General features: G+C 35.6%; 1 protein-coding gene and 1 pseudogene across 2 annotated transcripts; both read left to right on the top strand.

Annotated features, from left to right (window-relative positions):
* The first annotated feature begins 3,529 nt into the window (after nucleotides 1-3,529).
* On the top strand, nucleotides 3,530-23,471 carry BRD4 (bromodomain 4). Its single transcript, XM_028240541.2, has 5 exons — nucleotides 3,530-4,371; nucleotides 17,835-17,884; nucleotides 19,917-19,994; nucleotides 20,937-21,546; nucleotides 22,508-23,471. Exons 1-5 carry the CDS (start codon nucleotides 4,210-4,212, stop codon nucleotides 23,234-23,236), a joined length of 1,629 nt encoding a protein of 542 aa, XP_028096342.2. The 5' UTR covers nucleotides 3,530-4,209; the 3' UTR covers nucleotides 23,237-23,471.
* Nucleotides 13,518-14,849, top strand: LOC145798821 (PHD finger protein ALFIN-LIKE 4 pseudogene; annotated as a pseudogene). Its single transcript, XR_014340517.1, has one exon. The product of XR_014340517.1 is annotated as a PHD finger protein ALFIN-LIKE 4 pseudogene (transcript).
* Nucleotides 23,472-23,793: the final 322 nt, after the last annotated feature.

The raw sequence follows: 23,793 nt of genomic DNA on the forward strand, positions 1-23,793 counted from the left end.
TGTGATATTTGGTTGTGACCCATTAATTGTGATGTTAATTATAATCTATTATGATTATTATTTTAATCATGATCGAAAAGGTATTTAATTATACCTTATGTGTTGTTTAATTATGACTCATTATATTTTTTTAATTATAAGTGAAAGTGATCTAGTTATAATATTTGTGATAATTAACACACACAAATGTCATAATTTGTACATAATAAACATCATTTTGAGGGTGCGTATTCTATAATGATCCTATTTCTCCTTATCATCAAATTTAATCAACATTTTTTTATCAAAAAAAAAAAAAACTAAAATTCAATCAGCATTGATTTTATTATTATTTTTTCCAGGGCTTTCAAGTGAGATAAACTCTAGTTAAAATGAAAAAATATATATTTATGGCACATAACATTTTAGTTTTTTCTCTTTTCCAGGGCTTTCAAGTGAGATAAACTCTAGTTAAAATGAAAAAATATATATTTATGGCACATAACATTTTAGTTTTTTCTTTGAGAACATGGGAAATATTATATTAATAAAACAATAACGGTACATAAATAAGACTCTAAAGGGTTGTTTCAACCAAACAACAAAAAATAAATTTGTCAAAAAAAAAGTTACGATTTAGAAAAAACCATCGATCTGCTCAAAGATGTGGTCTGGGAAATAAGACTTGCTTGAAAGCTCGCCGTTCTTGTCGACATCGTCCCCGTCGCTACTGCCCAACTCTATCGCCGCTACTACCGAAGAAGGAAGTACACTCACAGTGATATGAGACAAGGCTTGAGAGAGGAAGGAACCATTGTTGGTGTCGAAAATTCAAAAATTTATGTCGAAATCGGAGAAAAAAACTTTCAAAACCTCTATTTCAGACATAAAAAGTTCAGATCTACATTTTAAAATTGTAGATCTGTATTCTAGGAGTGTAAATCTACACTTTAGAAGTGTAAAATAGGTCGCCAAAATGTCGCCAAATTATTGCCGAAGTATTACCAGAAATCACCTAGAGAGAGAGAGAGGCTCTTGACCTCATTTTTTTACCATGAATTAACATTTAGTTAAGTTGTGCTCATCAAACTCGCCATTGAATTTTTGAAATCTCTTCTTCCATCTCCCTCTCCATATCTTGTTTGGTTCTAATTTTTTAAATTTAATATTTTAAAAGTTGAGTTTTTATTTTTTGTTTTTGTAGTGATTCTTTTTTTACTATTTTAAGCATTTTTTTACTTTTTAAATACACTTAATTTAAATATAATTAAAAAATATAACATTTGTGAAAAAGATTTTTAAAAATTCACTAAATACCAAAAATATAAAAAAATCCAAAAATTCAATATATGTTCATATTCTTGTGCATTTATTGTTTTTTGTTAAATATGTTTTTACAAATATTTTACTTTTTAAGTGCATCTAGGTGTATCTAAAAAGTAAAAAAATTATTTAAAATATTAAAAAATTCACAAAAAACCAAAAAAATACGAAAAACAAAAAATTTAATTTTTAGAAAATTAAAATTTGAAAATTAGAACCAAATAAGTGTATTTTTATTATTTTTTTCTTTCTATTTAAATATATTTTCTATTATATAATGCCTCAAAATTGTCATATTTTGAAATTTTTACATAGTCACATTATTACGAATATTTGGGAACAAAAAGTTAAAGATTTAAGGATAGAAGATATCTTGCTATTTTTACATGATTACACTGTTAAAAATACTTTGAGACATGGGGTTGTTTGGGAAGAAGGTTGGGCTAATATAGTTTATTAAAAGGCAAAATGAGATAAAATAGTTAATAAGATAAAATGTCACATTTAAGTCATAATTATTTTATTTTTTTTCTTATAATTATCAAATTAACTACAAAAAAATCTAATTATTTTCTCAAACACAACTAGTTTAGCCAAAATAAAATAATAAAAAAATTAAATAACCAACTAAAATATCAACTTTCCAAACCACGCCATAAAGTTCAAATTTTGAGGGCACAAAATATTTTGATATTTTTACATGATTATGCAAATGTTTTTATACAATTTGAGGATTGAAGGTTCCTCAACAAATAAAAGAAATCAAAAAGTTTTGATGGGTTGCTAAGGCAAAGAGGAAATTACGTGTAGGTGTAGGTGAGAGAAGAAGAAAAAATTACTAGTGCACAAGGAGTGTAAGTATATCTGTAGTGGGGTGTAAATGAAAAAATTGTGGGAGTACCAATTTCATGTTATTAATTTTTTTTCTCTTCTTCCACCTATACGTATTTTCCCTAAGGTGGAGAAATTAATTGAAAATAGAAAATAGAATAAAATGTTAACCCAAGGAAAAATTATCAAGTGAGGCAATGTGTCTATCTAGGGGTTCGTTTGGGAATTTGGTTGGCTTTTTAGCTTTTAAGTTATTTTAGCTTGAGGTTAAAAAGTCTCGTTTGGAAAGAATTTTTTGATTTTTTTTTTAACTTTTTGTAAGAGAAAGAATGTAATGATTATAGATTGAATGTGATATTTTGTCTTATTAAGTTAAAAAGTCTATTTTATTTTTTTATGACTAAATAGCTCCTAACCCAACCCAACCCAATCCAACCCAGCCCTTTTTTCCAAACGAAGCCATGAATTGTTCACTCAACGCCAACTAACTACTCGAATTAGGGACGTGCATGTCATTATCCTAAATTAGAAGAATATATTTGAGAATATGATTAAACTTCTATTTGTTAATATTTTTTAATTTTAAATATTAATTATTAAGCAAAAATTAATTATTTGAATATCAGAATAAAATTAATTGTTTGAATGGTTAATATTTGAAGGATAATTTCTTCCGATTCATAATCTTAATTACACGGCATTATTTGGATTTGCCGAGTCTACTATAGATCTCAATTCAATAATCTAAATTATTCATTGTATACGGTCCTTTACGTATAACATTTATGAAACAAATTAAATCAATACAATAATTGTAATATATTTTTATTTTATTACATTTGTTATAAACAAATAGATGTCTCTTTAAAAAAAAAAAAAATTATCCTTTTTTTTAAAAGAACCTATTTTTGTGTATGAATATTATATATCAAGAGTTCTAAAAAATAACAACAGAACTCATAATAAATTTCACAAATTCAAACAATACCTTTATAAATCATAGGTAAGTCCATTTTTAGTTAAATTATGATAGGGATATCAAATAATTTATTAAAATTTTTATCAAGCCTCTCACATGAATGTGAGATCCACACACATGCGAATTTATGTGGATCCCATATTCATGTGAGATATTTATATTGAGTTTGGTTGAGAGATTTAGGAGGGTAAAGAGAAAAGGTAAGTGAAATGTGAATAAAATATGTCTATATTTTATCTAATTTCACATACTTTTTCTTTCTTTATTTTCAAATCTCCTAATCAAATACATAATTAATAAAAAAATTAAATAAATTATTTGAGATCATAGGTATTTTTCTTTTTAGTTTTTCAATTATTAATATCTAAAATGGGGTAAATGTGCAAATAAAAAAGGTCACAAAAAGGCAATTAGCGTTGCGAAGATAAACAAACAGGTAGAGCGAGAAACAAATAGAGCTTTTCCAGGAAAATCAAATCCCAAATGTGTGTCTCTGTCTTTCAACATCGCTCATGTTTCTCTCTCTCTCTCTCTCTCTCTCTCTCTCTCTCTCCATACCCATCATCAATCACACTTGTTCTTCTTCTCCTCCTCCATCTTTGATTTTTACAACGACCTGACTAGTTAATAGAATCTGTCAACCCCTTTTCTCACGCATACCTTATATATCATTTTCAAAAAAAAAAAAAGGAAAAAATAAAAACCCAAAACCACCCTCAATACCACCTTTTTTATTCCAATACAACCCTTCTCTCTCTACTCACATCTCCTGAGCCGCCATTCGACCCATTTCCACCTTTAATTTCTAGGCTTTCTGTTCTTCTCTGGTAATTTTCTCTGCGACCAAACTGGGTTTTTTTTTATAAAAATAATAATTATTATTTAAATATAAAATCCCAAAACAAAACCACCCTCAATACCACCTTTCTCTCTCCTATCCACATCCCCAATACCTCCAAAACACCCCATTTCTACCTTTAATTTCTGGGTTTCTGGGCTTTTTTGTTCTTTTCTCTGCAACCAAACAGGGTTTTTTTTAAAAAAAACATTTTTGAGTCTGCTAACGTGATCGTGGCCGTACACGTGGAGGTTGGAGGATGGTAGTACTGGCACGGAGGGGGAGAGGGAGCGGGAGGTGGGGGACGTGGGAGGAGCTCATCCTCGGCGGCGCCGTTCTCCGCCACGGGACCCAAGCCTGGGATGCCGTTGCTTCGGAGCTCCGAGCCCGAACCATTTATCCTTACAGCTTCACACCCGAGGTTCAATTTTATTTGATTTAATTATATATTTATATATATTTACACATGAATTTATTGGTTCATTGGATTTGTTTATTTGTGTTTTTCGTGTTTTAAGGAAGAATAATGAAATTTTCAAACAAGTCACCATTTTTATTTTTATTTTAAAAAATTTTTTTAGTATTTAAAAAAAAAAATTCTAAAAACAATGTATTGTTTTTCTGTTTTGTTATGCTTAATTTGATTTGCTGCGGTTGGAAAGTAATTGTATGATATGATATCATGGAACTACGATTTTGTGGGGTCATAGTGAGTATAAATGTTAAGAGATAAAATGATTATAAAAAAAAGGAAAATTAAAATTATTATTGCATTTCACACGTGTCATGTGCTACATGACAAAAAATATATACATATATATTGACTAGCACAAACTTGATTGGGTCCTTAGGTGTATAAATATTAGTCACCTTAAATGCAAATTATAAACTATATACGCCACTAGTTTTATATTTCAGGTGGGTACGTAAGTTACTTGTCAACCAAGTGTGTCAAGGGTTTGAGAACATTTGTTTTAGGGAGAAAATAATATACATTAGCAAACAATCACACTACATCCCCAAAATTTATAGGTTTAATTGGTGCAAAATCTATTCTTATGGAGACATATGTTATTTAGTTCAAGGTTTAATATTTTTTTAGTGATAAGAACACTAAAAGTTGACGAAGAATTTTTTAGTGCTGGAAAATCACTGGCGGCCGGTAGCGGCAATTAATGGCAGTGAGGTGGGCAGTGTGAGAATAATATTAGTATAATATATATTATGTGAATATTGTTTTTCACATAATATTATTCTCACAGACAGATAGGTGATGTTGAATAGATAGGTGACACGTGTATAGTTAATGGGAAATTTGAATAGATAGATGCGCATATAGGTGACACGTGTATGTGTAAAATTTCTGAATAATAATCTGTATATTCAAATTGTTTTAATACAAAAATACATTGTTTTATATAACAATTTAACCAACCCTCGCTCAAACAGGTGTTTTAGCAGAAAACACTGAGAGTTTGCCAAGAAAAAACTGAAATCGAACAGTGGTGTGAGTCTTGGTGAAGAAGTCAGCAAGTTACAGAGTCGAAGAGACGAAAGGATGTGAAATAGAACTAGATTGCAGATGCTAACTTACAAAGTGACAATCAATCTCAATATACTTCGTCTGCGCATGAAAGACCGTGTTATAGGCAATCTGAATAACACTGCGGTTGTTGCAATAGAGAGAGGTTGGAGAAGACTGATGTGCACCCAAATCAGATAAAAGACAACAAAGCCAAACAATCTCAGTAGTAGCCTGAGTCATAGCACGGTACTCAGCTTTGGCACTAGTGCGAGCAATAATAGTTTGTTTTTTACTTTTCCAAGAGATCAAGGAATCGTCAAGAAACGTACAAAAACCAGGCGTGGACTTGTGATGAGCGACATTACAAACCCAATTAGAATCAGCATAAGTCACCAAGTCTAACGAGGAAGTAGAAGACAACTGTAAACCTTGAAATATAGTACCCTAAAGATAGCGAATAATTTGAACCAAAGTAATCCAATGTGTAGAACGAGGAGCAGAAACAAACTGGTTAACCACATGAACAACATAGGCAAGATCAATACGAGTAACCGTCAAATAGACTAAGCAACCCACAAGTTCTCGATATAAAGTAGGTTCATCTAGAGGAACACCATCAGTAGCGTTGAGCTTTACATTAAGTTCAATGGGGGTAACAGAAATCTTAGTGTCAGTAAGACCAGTCCAATGAATAACCTCATTGGCATACTTGGCTTGAGATAAAAAGTAGCCCTTGGGAGAAGAAGAGACCTCAATAGCAAGAAAATACTACAATGGGCCTAGATTCTTCATTTTAAAGGTGTGAAAAAGATGTTGCTTGACCTCAGAGATAGCAGAACATGCAGAGCTAATGATGATCATATCATCTACATATAGTAATAAGGCAACAAAACTAGTAGATGTGTGAAGGAGAAACAAACCGGAGTCATAGGCACAAGGATGAAACCCAAGCTCAGTAACAACTGTTTGAAAACGATCATATCAAGCACGGGGAAATTGTTTCAAACCATACAGAGTAAGTCGAAGATGACAAACCTGTCTAGAGGAATGAGGAAGGCCAGGGGGAGGATGAACAACAACAACATAGATCAAAGTACGGACAGTAGTCATTTTGGCAACAGGGGCAAATGTCTCCTCATAATTAATATCATACTCTTGTGAGAAAACTTTTATAACCAGGCGAACTATGTAGCGTTTAAGAGAACCATTAGACTAAGTCTTGACTTTCTAGACCCATTTGTAATCAATCAGATTCTTGCCAGCAGGCAAAGGAACCAGCTCCCAAGTAGTAGTATTCTGCAAGGCAGACAACTCATCCTCCATATCTCTAATCCAATTAGGATCCTAATAGGCTTACTTGTAAGACTGAGATTGTGGAAAAGAGTGAATAACAGATAAAAAGGTGCAATATGAAGGAAAAAAAACATGTTTTAGCAAAACCAAGTTTGTCTGCTTGTTTACGAATGCGAAGGGGATACTTACGGTTGACAAGATCAGAGTTGTCAGAGGCAGGATGATCGGCAGTAGGGGCAGAGACAACTGGTGGAGGGAATAGCGGAGGAGGAGGCGGAGATGGAGCTAGGGGCGAAGGGGAAGGGGAAAGAGAAAGCGGAGGAAGAAAAAAGGGAGCAGACTCATGGGGGTCAGTGGAGAGGGACTTGGCTAGGAGTGGTAGAGGGAACAAGCTCATGGGAAACAGTAGAGATGTACTTATCCGAAGGGACTTTAGAAGGAAATTGATCAATATGAACCAAATCCTCTTTGGAAACTGGAGCATTGATAGGGAGGAGTTGAAAGTAAGACAGACGTTTGAGAAAGGTAACATGGCGGGAGACATAAGAATGACGAGAAACAGGGTCCTAACAACGATAGCCTTTCTGGGTAAGACTGTAGCCTAAAAAGACACAGAATAGACCAGGCACTAAGTTTGGTCTTATCTTTACGGGAAAGAAGGACAAAACAAGCAAACCTAAAAACATGCAAGAGGGAGTAATTAGGAAGTTGAAAGAACAGAGCCTCATAAGGAGAACGACCAGAGAGTAGGGGAGTAGGCATACGGTTTAGAAAAAAAGCAGCATTGAGAATTGCTTCACCCCAAAAAGGAGCCGAAATAGAGGCAGAGAGGAGAGACCTAACTGTTTCAAGGAGATGACGGTGTTTATGCTCAGCGCGACTATTTTGGGCGGGTGTATCAGTACAGAAGGGTTGGTGAATGGTACCCAAATTAGTTAAATACTCACAGAACTCAGTTTTAAAATATTTTCCACCTAAGTTAGATCGTAATAGTTTAATGGTAGCCCCAAATTGTGTAGTGATCATAGACTGAAATATACGATATATTTGGTAGAAGTCAGATTTATGAGTCATAAGATAAACCCAAGTATAATGGGTGCAATCATCAACAAATGACACATAGTATGCGGAACCCACTTTGGCGAGAACATGAGAGGGTTGCTAGACATCAATATGCACAAGAGAAAATGGAGAAACAGAAACAGAAGTACTTTTATTAAATGGTAAAGCTGACATTTTAACAAGTTTACACCCCGACATTCATCAATTTAACTAGGATAAACTTTATCTAATAACTCTGACTGAGCTGAAGATCGTAAACAATCAACAGACAAATGACCTAGGCAAGAATGCCATAATTAAAACTGACTCAACTGAGAATCTAATTGAAATGAGGAAAAGGAAACTGGAGAGGTGGATAGAGAAAGATGCAAGCTTTCTACCACATAAAGATCTCGAACTCTATGGTCGGTCCCAATCTGCTTCTTGAACGCCCGTTCCTACACATAACAAATAGAAAAGGAAAATATAACATCAAAACCCAAAGTATCAAGTTGACTGATAAATAATAAATTGACAGATAGCTGAGGAACATAAAGAACAAAGAGAATAGAAACAACAGACATGATAGAGGGGAAGACAAACCCTGTAGATAGAATAGGCATACCAGACCCATTAGCAATATTAACAGTAATAGAAGAGGGAAGGGGATATAGTTTTGAAGGAAAGGTAAGGAGTCATGTAATGAGAGGCACTGGAGTCAAAAAGCCAAACAGAAGATGAGATACCTGAAGAGGATCCAAACAAACTTGAATGAAGAGAGGTGAGAGCAGAGGCAGATGGGGATGGCTGGGAGGTGGACCAAAGATGCTGAAGCTGAGCAATCTGGGTACTTAAGGAAGCCAAGTTAGGATCAAAAGCCGGAGCAGATGCAGTATAAGTAGCAGGAGGTCGAAAAGTACTCGAAGCAGGGCCTCGGAACTGTGTCTGAGGCGGTTGAGAAGACTGAGTAGACTGACGTCTCTTCTTGGGACAATTGTACTTCCAATGGCTCTTCTGATGACAAAAAATACACTCATCAGAGACTAGTGGCCCTTTCTTGGGCTTCACATTGGCCTGAAGCTGATAAAGTGGTGGGGTCGACAATAGAGGAGGCTGAGTAGGAGCCAAGAAGACAGATGGAGATAGAGTCTGACTGGCCGTCTTAAGACGAGTTTCCTCGGAGAGGAACTCACGAACAATAGCATCCACGGATGAAAGAGGAGACTGATGAAGGATGCCACCAGGGATAGCCTCATACTGAGGAGAGAGAGCCATTAAGAACTGCACTAAATGACCTTGTTACCAAAACTCAACATGAGCTTTTAGTGCCTTGAGGCTAGATGTTTCCATGAGAGCCAACTGATCTCAGAAACCTGTCATTTCAATGTAAAAGTCCTGAATAGATTGATCCCGTTGGCAAGCACTTTGAATAGCTGTTTCCAACTCATACCGCTTGGTAAAGTTGGACTGCTGATACATACCCAATAAATAGTCTCACACCTCCTTGGCAGTATTGTATTTGGAAAACATTATTCTAATACGGTCATCCACAAAATTATGAAACTAGGTCAAAACTTAAGCATTATCACAATCGCAAGTATCACAGGAAGTCAGATATCCTTTTTTTTTGGGGTCCGATGGACGAGAAATAGAACTAGAAACATAAATTCATTTTTTTTTTACCAAGGAGAAAATTCTTCATAACATTAGCCCAATAAACATAATTACCACCAGTGAATTTGCATTTAATGGCTTGAATTTTAGTGTCCGACATTGTAATATATGGGATTAAATCAGAATATTTAGAAATTTCTGTGAGCAAAATGTAATATCCAGAGATATGGAGCTTCAAGCAAAATATATAATAAAACACAGTAACCAAGAGCAGAACATGAATCCAAAGAGAGAAAAGTCACCAACCAGAGAAGACCAAAGCAATCGCGAGTAAGAGAGGAAAGAAGAGATGTCATGCCTTAGAGCTTTGCGAACTAGAGATAATCGCGAAGCTAGGGTTTGCGATTTCGAACCAATTGGATCGCAAGAATCGTGTAGAGATTCTTCGAACCAGAGAAAGGGAGAAGTTGCGATGCTGGAGAGAGAATGACCAAAATTCATGATCGTGATTCCAAAGGAGACACAAAGCACGAAGCAGATGAGAAGCATGAGAAGATGCAAGAGGCACTCGTGACTTCGATTGAACCGAATGCACGCAGAGAGAGTCACGACTCAAAGACAGCTTTTAGGGTTTAGGCTCACAGAGAGCTCTAATACCATGTAAGATTTCTGAATAATAATTTGTATATTCAAATTGTTTGTAATACAAGAATACATTGGTTTATATAACAATCTAACCCTAGAACAAAAAATAAAACATGAATTATTCACTCAATCTCTAATATATACAAAAAATATATATTTCCATATATACATAAAATCTAATATTCTCACAGTAAGTACATATAGTAAGACAATTGAATAGATAGTTGCATATATAAATGACATGTGTATGGTTAAGTGACATTTAAACAGATAGACAGATAGGTAAGCTTTGAACATATAGGTGTCCTTGTGGACAAATAATGCCCTTTTGGTCAAAACAAGATTTAAGTTTCAGAAATGGACTTCTGCCCTGAGTGCCCAAATTTATACCTAGAATTATGAATGTGTGGTCAAGACCATAATCTATACATGGATTTACAATACACCATTTGAATCTAAACCCTCCATTTATTTTATGGGTCAATTTTCTAGTACCCAATTCTGGGTAAGACTTTTTTATTATCAAAATTTACTTTACCCATTGTGATTTAAGTCATTTGTACTTCAATAATAAGCAAATTGGTTATGACTTTTAGCACTTTGTTCCATTTTGTTAAAAAATCCATCAAAGCTAACATAAAGTGATCACCGTGCGCCTTCCAACAAAGTCAAAAATTTCCAAAACCCTTTCTTCATCTTTTTTCATCCAAAAATGTTAAATACACAATATTATCAACATAATTATACATATAATTAATATCTATTTAGTAATTATTGTATTTTAGTTAATTATACACGTTATTATAAAAATAAAATTTTATATTAGCTTAGTATTTTACTTAAATTTAAGCTTAATCGAGCTAATATTTGCTCAAGTTTGAAATTAAGCGAAAACTTAGCAAAGAAAGAGTAAATCAAATAGGTCGAAATAGAAGGATAGTTTGGTCATTTATTGTTTGTCATTAATGGTGTTAACATTGCATTTTAATCCAAAATCATAAGGACTTTCTATCTATTATTGAAGTAAGAGGGGTGAAGTGCAAATTATCGAAATCACAAGGGGTAAAGTTGATTTTTCTCTATATATTAAGTGCGTGTTGACTATTGAATTAATTTTGAATCACGTAAGTTAACATGCGAGAAATTATTTTGTGCTCTTATAACAAATTTATATGGTGCTTTAATTAGATAGTTATTGGTCTCGATAGTAGGGTATATTAGTTTTGCATTGGTGTTTTAGATGACAACATGAGATGTTTCAATTGATAAATGGTATGAAGTATTGCTCCTAGAAGTGTGCAAAAAACCGCCAAACCACGAACCCATGTGGTTTGAGAAGGTGAGTGAGTTAGATGATAGAAATTGACAAGTAAGTTAGATTGCAGATTAAAATTTGTCAACTTACTCACAAACCAACCCAACCCGCCTATGTGTATACCCAAAGCGACCTTACATTTGCTTACACAATCTTTACTTTAATACCATTAATTGGATTATACCCGTACCTCATTTTCATCCATATCTTATTTTTCTAATTTGATGGTTTTGTATATTAATTTTTGAAATATGGTTTTGATTAACATCATCCATTCGATTAATTAGTAGGTTTTGTGTTCCAAATGATAAATTTTTTCTGTAAAATTGATAATAAATGAAATTGTATCTGCACTAATATTCTTCCCATTTTGTATTTCTAACCTGCTCAAACCTTTGGTTTCTATTCAACCAATTTGCCAATTTTGAGGATGTGTGATGTGGCAACGGGTTGAAAAATTCTCAATTTGCCCAAAGTGGTTCGGTAGATGATTTCTCCCAAAACTGACCCAACCAACCCATGTACACCCCTAATTGCTCTCACCTAATAATTTTTTGTAATTTTAGGGTCCATGCATTTTGGTGGCAATTATAGCTTGAGCTATAAGGATGGCAATATATCTTGTGCCGGTGGAGTCCCAACCCACCCCGCCACTATAGAACCGGTTCTTGCCTAGTTTCCACCTGTAGGACACCTGAGGGTATTTAATGTTGCATCCTTGATTGATTTTGGTATGGGAATGGTATGGGTCTCCCCTACCTTATATCCCCGCTCTTGTCCCTAGTTAATAAAATTACATGCATCCTTCAAAAAACATTATATCTTCAAACACCAATTATGCACAAGAACAATATATACTTAGCAAACAAAATGATGTTGTTAATGAATCTCACATCACTTAGATGTTGAGCCTTAAGTCATCCCCCACACTCTATAAAAACAAGTTTTATCTTTTTATTTTTATTTTAATTTTAATGACAAGTAAAGATTTGAAACCCGCATCAATTATACACAAAAGTTATGAGGAATTCAACCAACTATAAAAGAAAATCTCTTGGCTTGTTTGATGTTTGTGCAAAGTGTGTAGTTTACATGCAGCTTCAAATTAGCACGTGTGTATGATAACTATAAATTTAGTCACTAAAAACTAGTTTAAATTTTTACCAAAGCCAAAATTGATGGGGAACCTGTCCCGTTAGGGACTAAGAATATTGCCCCAGTTGCCATTCCTAGCGAGATATTATTTTTCTCATGCTCATATGTAGTATTTTTTTTTATGCTATATCCATGATCTTTCCCTCACATGAGTGGACACCTTGTAGACTTTGAGGTTTTCTATGGCATATTGCATCGGGTTGTATTCTCTCATGATATTAATTTTGATTGTTTCTTTCTAGAAAGTTGAGGGCCTTTTAGTGCTTAATACACTTATATACTTGAGCTCCATTGGAGCTGAGATTTTGTTAAGTGACTTGAGACCAAAATTTGTTTGGTTATTGTGGATTTCTTTGTGCAGAGATTGCTTCTGATTGATAATCAACCGAAGATGCTAGCTATTTGATGAAAGTGAACACTCTATTGTGGAATAATTAGTGCCAAGGATTTAAGTTGAAGAAATAATATTTAAAGATAATTTGTTAATTCAAATTACGCTAAGCTTGTTTAGTCATCAGTAAAAAGTTGAGTACTTAGAAGTATGGACAAGAACACGGGACAAGACAGTTTTGAAAAAAATTAGGATACAGATACTGTAGGGATATGACAAAATTTATAAATATATATTTGCTATGTATATGAGCATAAATTTAGGACACAAAGATATAAGAGGCATCATTGCATCAATATATGTGGGTGTATTTTTATGTTATTTCACTTTCCTTCCTCTTTCTTTTCATATATTTTTCTTTGACCTCAAATCAACTTTCTAAACTTATAAAAAAGGAACTTACAATGGTATTCTGAGGTGTGTCCACACACAAGACACGTGTCCGTGAATTATTCCCAAAGTGTCTTGCAAAAAAAAATTTAATACTATAATAATTTTAAAAAAGTGACACTTGGACATGCTTGTCCCTGTTAAAATCCACCTACTCTCCACCTACTTCACCCACTTAAACCTACTCCACTAAACCTAACCCACTACACCACTACCACCTCACCTACTCCACTAAACCTAACCCACTACACCACTACCACCTCACCTACTCCACTAAACCTAACCCACTACACCACTACCACCTCCACTTCACCTACTCCTTACCTACTACACACTCACCCTCTTCTATATATAGGAATCATCATCTTGTAATCTATCTATCAAATATCAATCAATAATACATCATTTTTTTACATGGTATCAGAGCGATAAGATTTAGGCATATACTCCTTTCTTTCCGGCGGGCAGCCGGCCGGCAACCTTGCCTTCGCTGCCCGCGGGAGTTTTTCAACAACATCACCAAACCAAACACCAGAAACCCTATTCTTTATCACTTTCTCTCTGCTTCTAATGGACGGAGGAGCTCAGTACAATCCTCGCACTGTCGAAGAGGTTTTTAGGGATTTCAAAGGTCGACGAGCCGGCATGATCAAAGCTCTCACCACAGATGTTGAAGAGTTTTATCAGCAGTGTGATCCTGAGAAGGAAAACCTGTGCTTGTATGGATTTCCAAGTGAGCAATGGGAGGTCAATTTACCTGCTGAAGAAGTGCCTCCAGAACTCCCAGAGCCTGCATTGGGTATTAACTTTGCCCGAGATGGGATGCAGGAAAAGGATTGGTTATCCCTTGTTGCTGTCCACAGTGATGCATGGTTACTTTCTGTCGCCTTCTATTTTGGTGCTAGATTCGGATTTGATAAAGCTGACAGGAAGCGACTTTTCAATATGATAAATGATCTTCCTACAATATTTGAAGTTGTTACTGGTGCTGCAAAGAAACAACAGAAGGAGAAATCTTCAGTCTCAAATCATAGTAGCAACAAATCCAAGTCAAACTCTAAAGTGCGGGGATCCGAATCTCAAACAAAGTTTTCAAAGCCACAGACGAAAGATGAAGAGGAGGGTTTGGATGAGGAAGATGAAGATGAGCATGGAGAGACCTTGTGTGGGGCGTGTGGGGAGAACTATGCATCGGATGAATTCTCTCTCTCTCACAGTATCACTCTCTTTCCTTTCTTTTTATTTTAATCTTCCCATTCCCTTTTCTCCTTATTATTCTATCCTCTTTTCCATTCTCCATCCAAAACCATTATCACACATCCACCGCCCATATCCCCCACTTTCTTTATACCCATCTTTTCTTTTATTTTATTATATATATATATATATTAAAATAATCACTCATAACATCAAACCCCTCTGCTGGTTCCACCCATGTGAGCTTGTCCTCTCTTATTATTATTATTATTATTATTAAACAAAAAAAAAAAAAAAAAAAAAAACAAACAGGCAGACGACGAACTTGCACAATAGACTCATTTTATTCATATCAGGATCAACTCCGATCACCATTTTACACAAAAAAAAAAAAAAAAAAAAAAAAAAAAAAAAAAAACAACAACAACAACAACCTCATCCACAGGCGGAATTTTTTCTCCTCTACTCTACTGCAGGTCTCTTCTTCTTGCCTCCGTCCTGGGCAGCCCTTGCCGGTGTTGTCTCCATATTTCCCACTCCACTGGGCATGATCACTACTCCCTGCTCCTCCACTGCAGCATATGGCGGCCCTCCAAATCGGAACATCACGGTGGCCTTCCGCTTCAGTTCCTTATTTTCTGCCTTTAGCACACTGATCTCTGCTCGCGCATCCTTATACATGCGTTGGAGCAGAGCCAGCTGGGAATTTAAATGTTGCACCTCATTTGTCCTACTCTGCAGCCGGTTCGACAAATTTGTGACCGCCGTCATGGTTTCCACGCATGACTTCAGAGTATACTGATTAGCCTCAATATCAGTTTGCACCGCCATTTTTTGCTCCACCGACCGCATCGGAAAGTTCAATGGAGCAAAACCAGAGGTGTTTGGTTGAGGTTCACTGGCCACCGCACCAGTTATTTCTCTTGTGGGCTCGTTCAGTTCTGGAAAGAGCGTGAGCAGGTTCTGGGTAGCTGGACGGGAAGAAGAGGCCATGTTTTTGGGTTGCTAAGTGTTTCAGCGAAATAGCAATTTCAGACTAGTAATCTTCGGAAGGGTTGGTGACAGAATGGCAACAAAGTGTTCCACAGTTTCTCTCTCCGTAGAGGCAGAGTTTTTTCAGCGAAGGGTTGGTTTCAGAGGTTTCAGAATGGTATGCCTCAGCCTCAGCCTTCGTCTTGGTTAAATAGCCGAGGCAGCCACGCGTATCGCGCGCCTCTTGCCGCCCGACAAACTGGCACGCCTTTTCATGGCACATCTTTTGACAAAGTGGACACGCCTTTTGATGGCACGCCTTTTAATGGCACGCCTTTTGATGAATTGGGCACGCCTTTTGATGGCACGCCTTTTGAAAGATTGGGCACACCTTTTGAGGGTGCGACTTTTTAGGGGTCCGACAAGACTCTGTAAACTGTCCCGACATAGATTCCGGTTAGTTTTTACAAGGGTCCGACAAGACTCTGTAAACTGTCCCGACATTGATTCCGGTTAGTTTCTACAAGGGTCCGACAAGACTCTGTAAACTGTCCCGACATTGATTCCGGTTAGCTCCTTTATGGGTCCGACAAGACTCTGTAAACTGTCCCGACATTGATTCCGGTTAGTTTCTACAAGGGTCCAGCAAGACTCCGTAAACTGTCACAACAACTGTCACAACAGTGTCTGTTACAACGGTCCGACATGACCCCGTAAACTGTCTTCTACATCGGTCCGACATGACCCCATAAACTGTCTTCTACATCGGTCTGACACGACCACACAGTGTCTGCTACAACGGTCCGACATGACCCCATAAACTGTCTTCTACATCGGTCTGACACCGCCATCCAGTGTCCTCTACACCGTTATGACACCACCATACAGTGTCCTCTACAACGTTATGACACCCCCATACAGTGTCCTCTACAACGTTATGACACAACCATCCAGTGTCTTCACCAATGGTCTGACACGACCATACAGTGTCACCTATCCTCTTTTATTTTTATGTATTTTCTTGTTTTGTTACACTCTCCAAACTCAAGTTGGTTAGTTCCTATCCCCCTTGAGTTTGCGGGGGGCTGTTAAAATCCACCTACTCTCCACCTACTTCACCCACTTAAACCTACTCCACTAAACCTAACCCACTACACCACTACCACCTCACCTACTCCACTAAACCTAACCCACTACACCACTACCACCTCACCTACTCCACTAAACCTAACCCACTACACCACTACCACCTCCACTTCACCTACTCCTTACCTACTACACACTCACCCTCTTCTATATATAGGAATCATCATCTTGTAATCTATCTATCAAATATCAATCAATAATACATCATTTTTTTACAGTCCCCAATGCGTCAATGGCCCATATGTGTCCAACATGGTCATGACAGCCATTTTGAAGTGTCAATGCTTTATAGGTCCTCTTTGTCTCAAGATTTGGACAGTTAAAAATCGAAACTATTCGTTTAAGTGGTGAGCAATCATCAAAATCTAATAATATAAACCCAAAATATTAGCCGTAAATTGTAACTACATTATTATAAGCAAATTCACAAATTTGTTTTGAAGAATTTTATTTATTTATTTTTGTCGGGAACCATACAGCAGTTCCCTGATGACTATATATTCTTAATTTTTACACATTTGTTTCTTGATCTAGCTTCTTCCTTGGTTTTCCTCCAAAGCATGACAATGCTACTTCAGTAATCTTCATGCGCATGGTTGTTATTAGGATTGCAAATTTCTTTCTAATCGTGCTTGCTTATTTCTAATTTTTTTTTTTTTAAACAAATAATGTTGCAAATTCCATATTATTTTAAATTAGTTTTACTTCATGAATAGCATCTGTCCTTAATAACTTTAACTCTTAAAACCCCTATTTTATTTTAGTGGCAGCTTAACTAATTGTATCTTTTTTAAGTTCTCTAGACCTGGTTAAGAGTAGGTGTATGTAGCAATCATTTCATGCCCTTCTTCTTTGGCATACTCCCTCTTCTTCCTCATCCTTTTTTTTGTTCTTTTTTAATGCATTGCCATAGGCAATGTAACCAAACCATCCCGATTCTAGATCCCCGTGGTTATTGTTTTTAAATGTTGCACATCACATGATACCTTCTTTTCTTGAAATACTAATACACCTCTATCTCTCTGTGAGAGTTCTGTCACACTGTAATTTATATATGCTCGGGTCCCTTCCCTGCTGTGACCATTTAATTAAGAGTTTTTCATTGATATGCAGTAAATGAAGGTTATGGTTGATCAAATTTTTATTTCAATTTGTTTTTTCATTTAAAGTGACAAAAACCGTTTGTGTATTGTATTGCAGGCATGTAAAGCCAAGTACGCGGACCTGCAACAACGGTATTCTGGCTGCACGTGAGTACCATTTTTTTTGTCTAATTGAATTAATTTCAACAGGGGACTTAATTATGGCAGTTCATATCATCATCTTTTTAAGTGACTGGAAGCCTCATTGTGCATGTGAACTTTGGATATTCTTTACTAGTAAAATATTTTCTTATTAAATGGGCTGGCTTTGATGGTAGTGGTACTTCAACATGCCTATAGTGCATGTGACTTGAGGATTAATAGTGGATACATAATATGTAAAACACTGCTTCAATGTTACTAGGAACCAAAAAAGGTGTTACAATGCTTGATGAATCGAGGTGTGGCATGAAGTATGATCAGGGGAAGAATTTGCTCCAAGTAGTGTGCCCACCTCAGTTTGTTAAGTGATGCAGGACAGCTTTATATTTTTGCCTAAAATTGGAATTGTGGCGTGTTTTTTTTTTTTTTTTGGAATTGTGGTGTGTTTTGATTATGAAAAGTTTCTAGGGTTAGGGTTCTGAGAAGGAGAAAAAAAGTTTCTAGGGTTTGAGATGAAATTGTCTGATATTTGGTTTGATTTTAAAAGTGGCAGTTTGCCAGATACAATAAGCGTTATGGTGTGTTTTGGTTATGGAAAGCTTGTAGGATTAAGGTTCTAAAGGTTTGAGATGAATAGGTGTCATAGTTGGTTTTAATTTACAAGTGACAGTTTGCTAGATTTTCATGAAGAAACTATAGGGCCTAAACATTGAGTACATTAGGGTTTTAATGGCTAAATGAAGACCAATACGTAGGAGAATGAATTAGGGTTGATTTAAGCTTTGATTGGATAGGGTTTTGAGGTTGAAAAGTGCACTTTTTCAGGATTGTGAATGAGGAAAGAGCTCATTAACCCTCGCAAGGGTTAGGAAAATTCACACAAACACAATATGGAATTCTCATAATATCTTGAAAAGAAATATTACATACCTATTTATAAACTATTAGACTTTTCTTACTCCTATAATGACTAAAATTCCAATTTAAAATTTAAGAATATTGATCAACTAGGTATCCAAATAAAATTCAAATAACATTACCTGACCCAATTTATGACCCATGAACTATAACTCCTAATTATGTCCAGTTATTATTGAAATTACAACGCTACCCCAAAGTATTTAAACCTAATTTAATGACACAATTACTGTCCAACAATATAATAAACTAAAGTAAACACAATAGAAGAGTTAAAATTATTCCAAAAATTTCAACCTAGATGTGTTCTATGTGAAATTCCATATTTTTTTAAATTTTTTTTTTTTTTTCATGCTCTTCATAACTAAGGTTGTGTTTGAATCATGGATTTAGATGAGAATTTGCAAAGAAAAAGGAAAATAGGAGAGAAATGTTTTATTACACATTTCTCTCCCATTTTCTTTCCCTACCTAAATCCAAGATCGAAACACAACCCAAGTCTTTTTATCTAGGTTAGTTTCATACCACGTCAAGTGTCAAACTCATATTGCTATCAGAAGTAACTAAGATAATATATGCACTAGTTAATATTGCATTATGACACTAAATCTAGAAATATGCTTTGATGGAAGCTTGACCCTCTTTCTTCAGAACCACATCGAGGTGTATGCTCATGTACAAAAAATTTATTTTATGTATTCAGCCACCTCCCCCCTTCTTTTCTCATTGGACTCATAGCAATTTAGCTAGCTATGAGTATGTGGAACCCAATAACAATTACATCACTCAGAACAGTACACGTCTCAATTTGTCAGGATGGAGATCACTACAAAAATTTCATTGGTACCAACGAGGTTTCTATGTGAAATGCCAGATATGAAGGTTTTTCTGGTTTCCAAATTTTACAATTCTCTTTGCTGTTATCTAGATAGCTGTTTCAGGTTCATCTCTCTTTGGAATTGCATGAACCTTATTCATGTAGTAAATGCTCATTAATATCATCAGAAAATTTAACAAGTTGCAATATATTTTTTCTCACCTTATGGATTTTCAATATTTACTATCAAATCTTGCACTGATAAATGTCCCATTCTTGTGCTTTGATTTTTTTAATGCACAGAGCTTGGTTTGAAGAGTTACGAAAGAGACGAGTAGCAGAATTGAGGCGGGAATTGGAGAAATCTGAAGACTCAATTGGGTTAGTAAATTATTCATCGAATTTGTAATGCATCAAGAACCCAATTGATAATTTAATTATTGTTTTATGTCGAAGCTGCCTCCCTAGGAAGGATTATTGGAATTCTGATGCATCAACCTTTTGTCTATTGCCCTTAGTTTGCAAGTTGATTACCCTTATAAAGTTTAAAGCACTTGAAATTGTGCTTCAGAACTGGTTTAGATCGGTAAAATTTGGTGGAGAAAGAAAAAGAAATCGGATTGTAAATTTAAGTCGTGACATGATGCTCAGAGTAGTTTTGAGGTCCGTCCTTTCTGTTGAAAATGAAATACAGCCATGGATTGCTATATTTTTCACGTAGACAATGACCCATGGCATGTAGGTTCTACAGATTTGTTACTGTACCTTCTAGTATTCCATGCTAAGAAGCACGGACACTTGCAGCATGTCATGACATGATGCTCCACTCATCCAACACTTCTCCATGAATTTCGGACACATGTCCAAACATGTCCAATTATTTTTATATTTTCTAGGCTCAACATGCTTCAAATACTTGGGAAGCACACATGTTTATTCTTTTAAACACACATGAAACACATTACAAGTTCAATAAAATAACTTAAAATCCAGTGATAAAAGAAAAACAATATAAATCTATGTAGACTTTAAAAATTAATTTTTCATTACATTCTTTTTTATTATCTTTGAATTCAATATTCATATTAATGACATATTATAATTGTTTATCCCCATATATGACCTAATAAATACAAAAGACTATATATTTTGCACGGTTCATTCATGTGGTGTCTCGGGGTTTTTTAATATTTCCGTATTGACATTTCTGTGTAATCTCATGTGTATTTGCTTTTTAGATTCCATATAATTTGTATAGTCTTATGGCATGCATTATTTTTGCCCCATTGTTTTTGCTGCTGACTCAACCTTTTGTGGTTTCAGATCTCTCGAATCAAAACTCAAAAGTCTTAAGGCTGAAAAAGGAGATTGCGGCCACGTTGATGTAGGCTCCAGCCAAACCGATTCTCCTATACCCATTGTGAAATCTGAGGGAGTAGAATCTTCTGGAAAGGATATCTCCAAGGATGGACTATCTGCCAGCAGTTTCACTCAAGATATCAGTACAAACTGGTTGCCCGAACATCAGATTCTGGCAACAGCATCAGCTGCGGAGATTGATACAAAGCCAGAAATTTCCGAATCGTTGGAGCCGGAAAAATGTTCAAGCATTAAGAAATTGGTCGAGACTGGCAATGAACGAGGCAGGACTCTACGAAAGAGGAGGGGGAAGAGAAAGAGGAAGGATTGTAATAGGGAACCCAAAGAAGCGAGCATTGGAGATAGCGAGAATTTGGGCTCGACCAATGTTATTACTGCTTCCTCGTGTAAGGAAAATTCATCCGGCGACTGTGGTCCAACGGTCAGATCATCCAGTATAAACGATCACAATGGAGGTTCGTGTGGGACTGGAAATGATGATTTGATGGGTATTTTTAACTCTGTTGCAGAGAACGAGATTGCATTGGTTTTTCGACGTCGGCTGGATAGCCAGGTATCCTCAAATTGTCAATTGAACAACCTTTGTAATCTAAGAAGCACTGACATAGGGACACAGACACAAACATGGACAAGGTGATTTCAAAAAAAAAAAAAAAAATGGGGACCCGCATACGGCGGGGACACAACAATGACAATAAATAATTTTTTTTGCTATGCAGATTAATATTACATAAAAAAAATTCAAAATTAATTAAAACTAACACTAAATATAAATTAATGAAAGATTAATATTACATCAAAAAAATCAAAATTAACTAAAACATTAAATATAAATTAAATGGGTAAATTGTGCTGACCTCCCTTGAGATTTAGAAAATATACAACCTTAGAGTTTGACATAATTACACTAACGTCCCTTTAGTAAGGTTAAAGAGATTGGAATTAATGCAGATGGTATGAAAATGCAAATATAAACAATGTAAAATATGCATTTCAGTGTAAAAGAGATGACGACATAATTTTTTTCATTCATACTAGTAATGAATTTATGATGAAAAGGGGACCAATTGTTACATGAATTAAAACCTTAAGAGAGTCCAACGTAATTATGTCAAACTTTAAGACTTACTGTGTTTTCTCCAAAACTCAAGAGAGGTTAGTGTAATTTGCCATGAAATAAACAAATAAATAAATAAATCCACTCTTAAGTTAACTTTTTTCTTTATGTCTTGTTTATGGATGATTTATTATTTATTTAAATTTAAGCAGAAAGAAATTAGTATTCAACATCTAACATCTATAAAAAAAACTAAAGAAGAAGGGGGAAAAAGCTAGTTGGCGTGTCCTTGATGTGTCATTGCCGTGGTCCTTAAAAGTAAATTAATAAAATTTGCAATATGTGTCACTGTCGTGTCCCCGTGTCCAACACTGCTAGACACTGCTTTTGGAGTGTCGGTGCATCATAGTCTGTAATTATCTGTTGAAATCAACTCATTATAAATCTTGCATAACAGAAGCGAGCAAGATACAAGAAAACTATAAGGCGGCACGTGGATTTGGACACCATACGATCAAAGATTGCCAGTTGCGCCATTGTGTCAGTGAAGGTGCTCTTCCGAGATCTCCTTTTGCTCGCCAACAATGCCCTCGTCTTCTACTCTAGAAGAACACGCGAGTACAAGACTGCATTGTTGCTCAGAGATATCGTTACCAAAGCGTATCAACAACATTGCAAGGACTCGAGAATCAGGGCAGTCTCTCCCTCTCCCACTCCTGTTTTTCCCCTATTCCCGCGGTGTAATCCTCCAGTAAAGCCTCGTAGCGCCCGCCCTCGTAAACGGAAATTGTCAGTTAAACTACCTAATGCTGGAAATATGGGTCCCGGGACTCCACAAGGATGTAAAAAGCCAAGCAATGTTGAAAATGCTGTGGAAAGATGTAAAAAGCCGAGCACTGCTGATATTTTTGTTTCGGGCAAGCCGAGTAGTACTGAATGTAGACCTTCAATGGAGTCCTTAATGATGGGAAACGAAGGGTTTAGTACTGAATGTAGACCTTCAATGGAGTCCTTAATGATGGGAAACAAAGGGTTTAGTGCTGAATCTAGACCCTCAATGGAGTCCTTAATGATGGGAAACAAAGGGTTTAGTTGGATTGGAAAGGTTGGATGCGGAGGCCCTAATCCACGATCTAACGCGACGGTGAAGGAGAGGAAGAGAGTGCGGCGAAGAGGAGAAATCTAGTAGTTTATTTTCCTTCTTTTTTTTTTTTTGTGGTTACACTAGGATTTAGGACTAGGGTTGTAATTTCAGTAAATTGGTCTTCTGTACTATGTGTTTTTTGTGTAGAAAGTCTCGTAATTGCCTTGTATGATACTAGTTAGGTTGAAAAACAAATCAGGGAAAGAAACAGAGCAATGAAGATATTGAGATTGTGAATTATTGAGAATTCTAGATTAGTGGGCAACATTTTTGAAAATTTGATGTGACAATATGAGCTATTTGTTTTCTCAGTTAGGGCTCGGGTTCAACTCACAACAATCATTCTCCTCATTAACAAATGAGGTAAGAATCTTATGTATTGAATACGATTTTGAAAAGAGAAAAAAAAAAAAATGCTTAACAAGGACAAAATTTATGGTTTGTTCAAACGCGTCATTAATAATTTTATCGTCCAACTCATTTAAAAGGGTGGGTCTTGATCTAACGATAAGATTGTTTTATTGTGACTTAGATGTCATGAATTCAAATTAGCACGGAGGTTCCATGTGAGAAACTAATAGAATATCTTTCTAAGGCCA

The sequence above is a fragment of the Camellia sinensis genome, chromosome 9 (genome assembly GCF_055761805.1).
Source record: "Camellia sinensis isolate YWXY chromosome 9, ASM5576180v1, whole genome shotgun sequence".
Classification (NCBI taxonomy): Eukaryota; Viridiplantae; Streptophyta; class Magnoliopsida; order Ericales; family Theaceae; genus Camellia; species Camellia sinensis.

Bases quoted from the DNA above. Each gene is read 5' to 3' on its own strand.
- BRD4 (XM_028240541.2), top strand. From the start codon at position 4,210: ATGGTAGTACTGGCACGGAGGGGGAGAGGGAGCGGGAGGTGGGGGACG. The intron at 4,372-17,834 runs GTTCAATTTTAT...ATTGTATTGCAG, and splicing joins CTTACAGCTTCACACCCGAG to GCATGTAAAGCCAAGTACGC. The intron at 21,547-22,507 runs GTATCCTCAAAT...CTTGCATAACAG, and splicing joins GACGTCGGCTGGATAGCCAG to AAGCGAGCAAGATACAAGAA.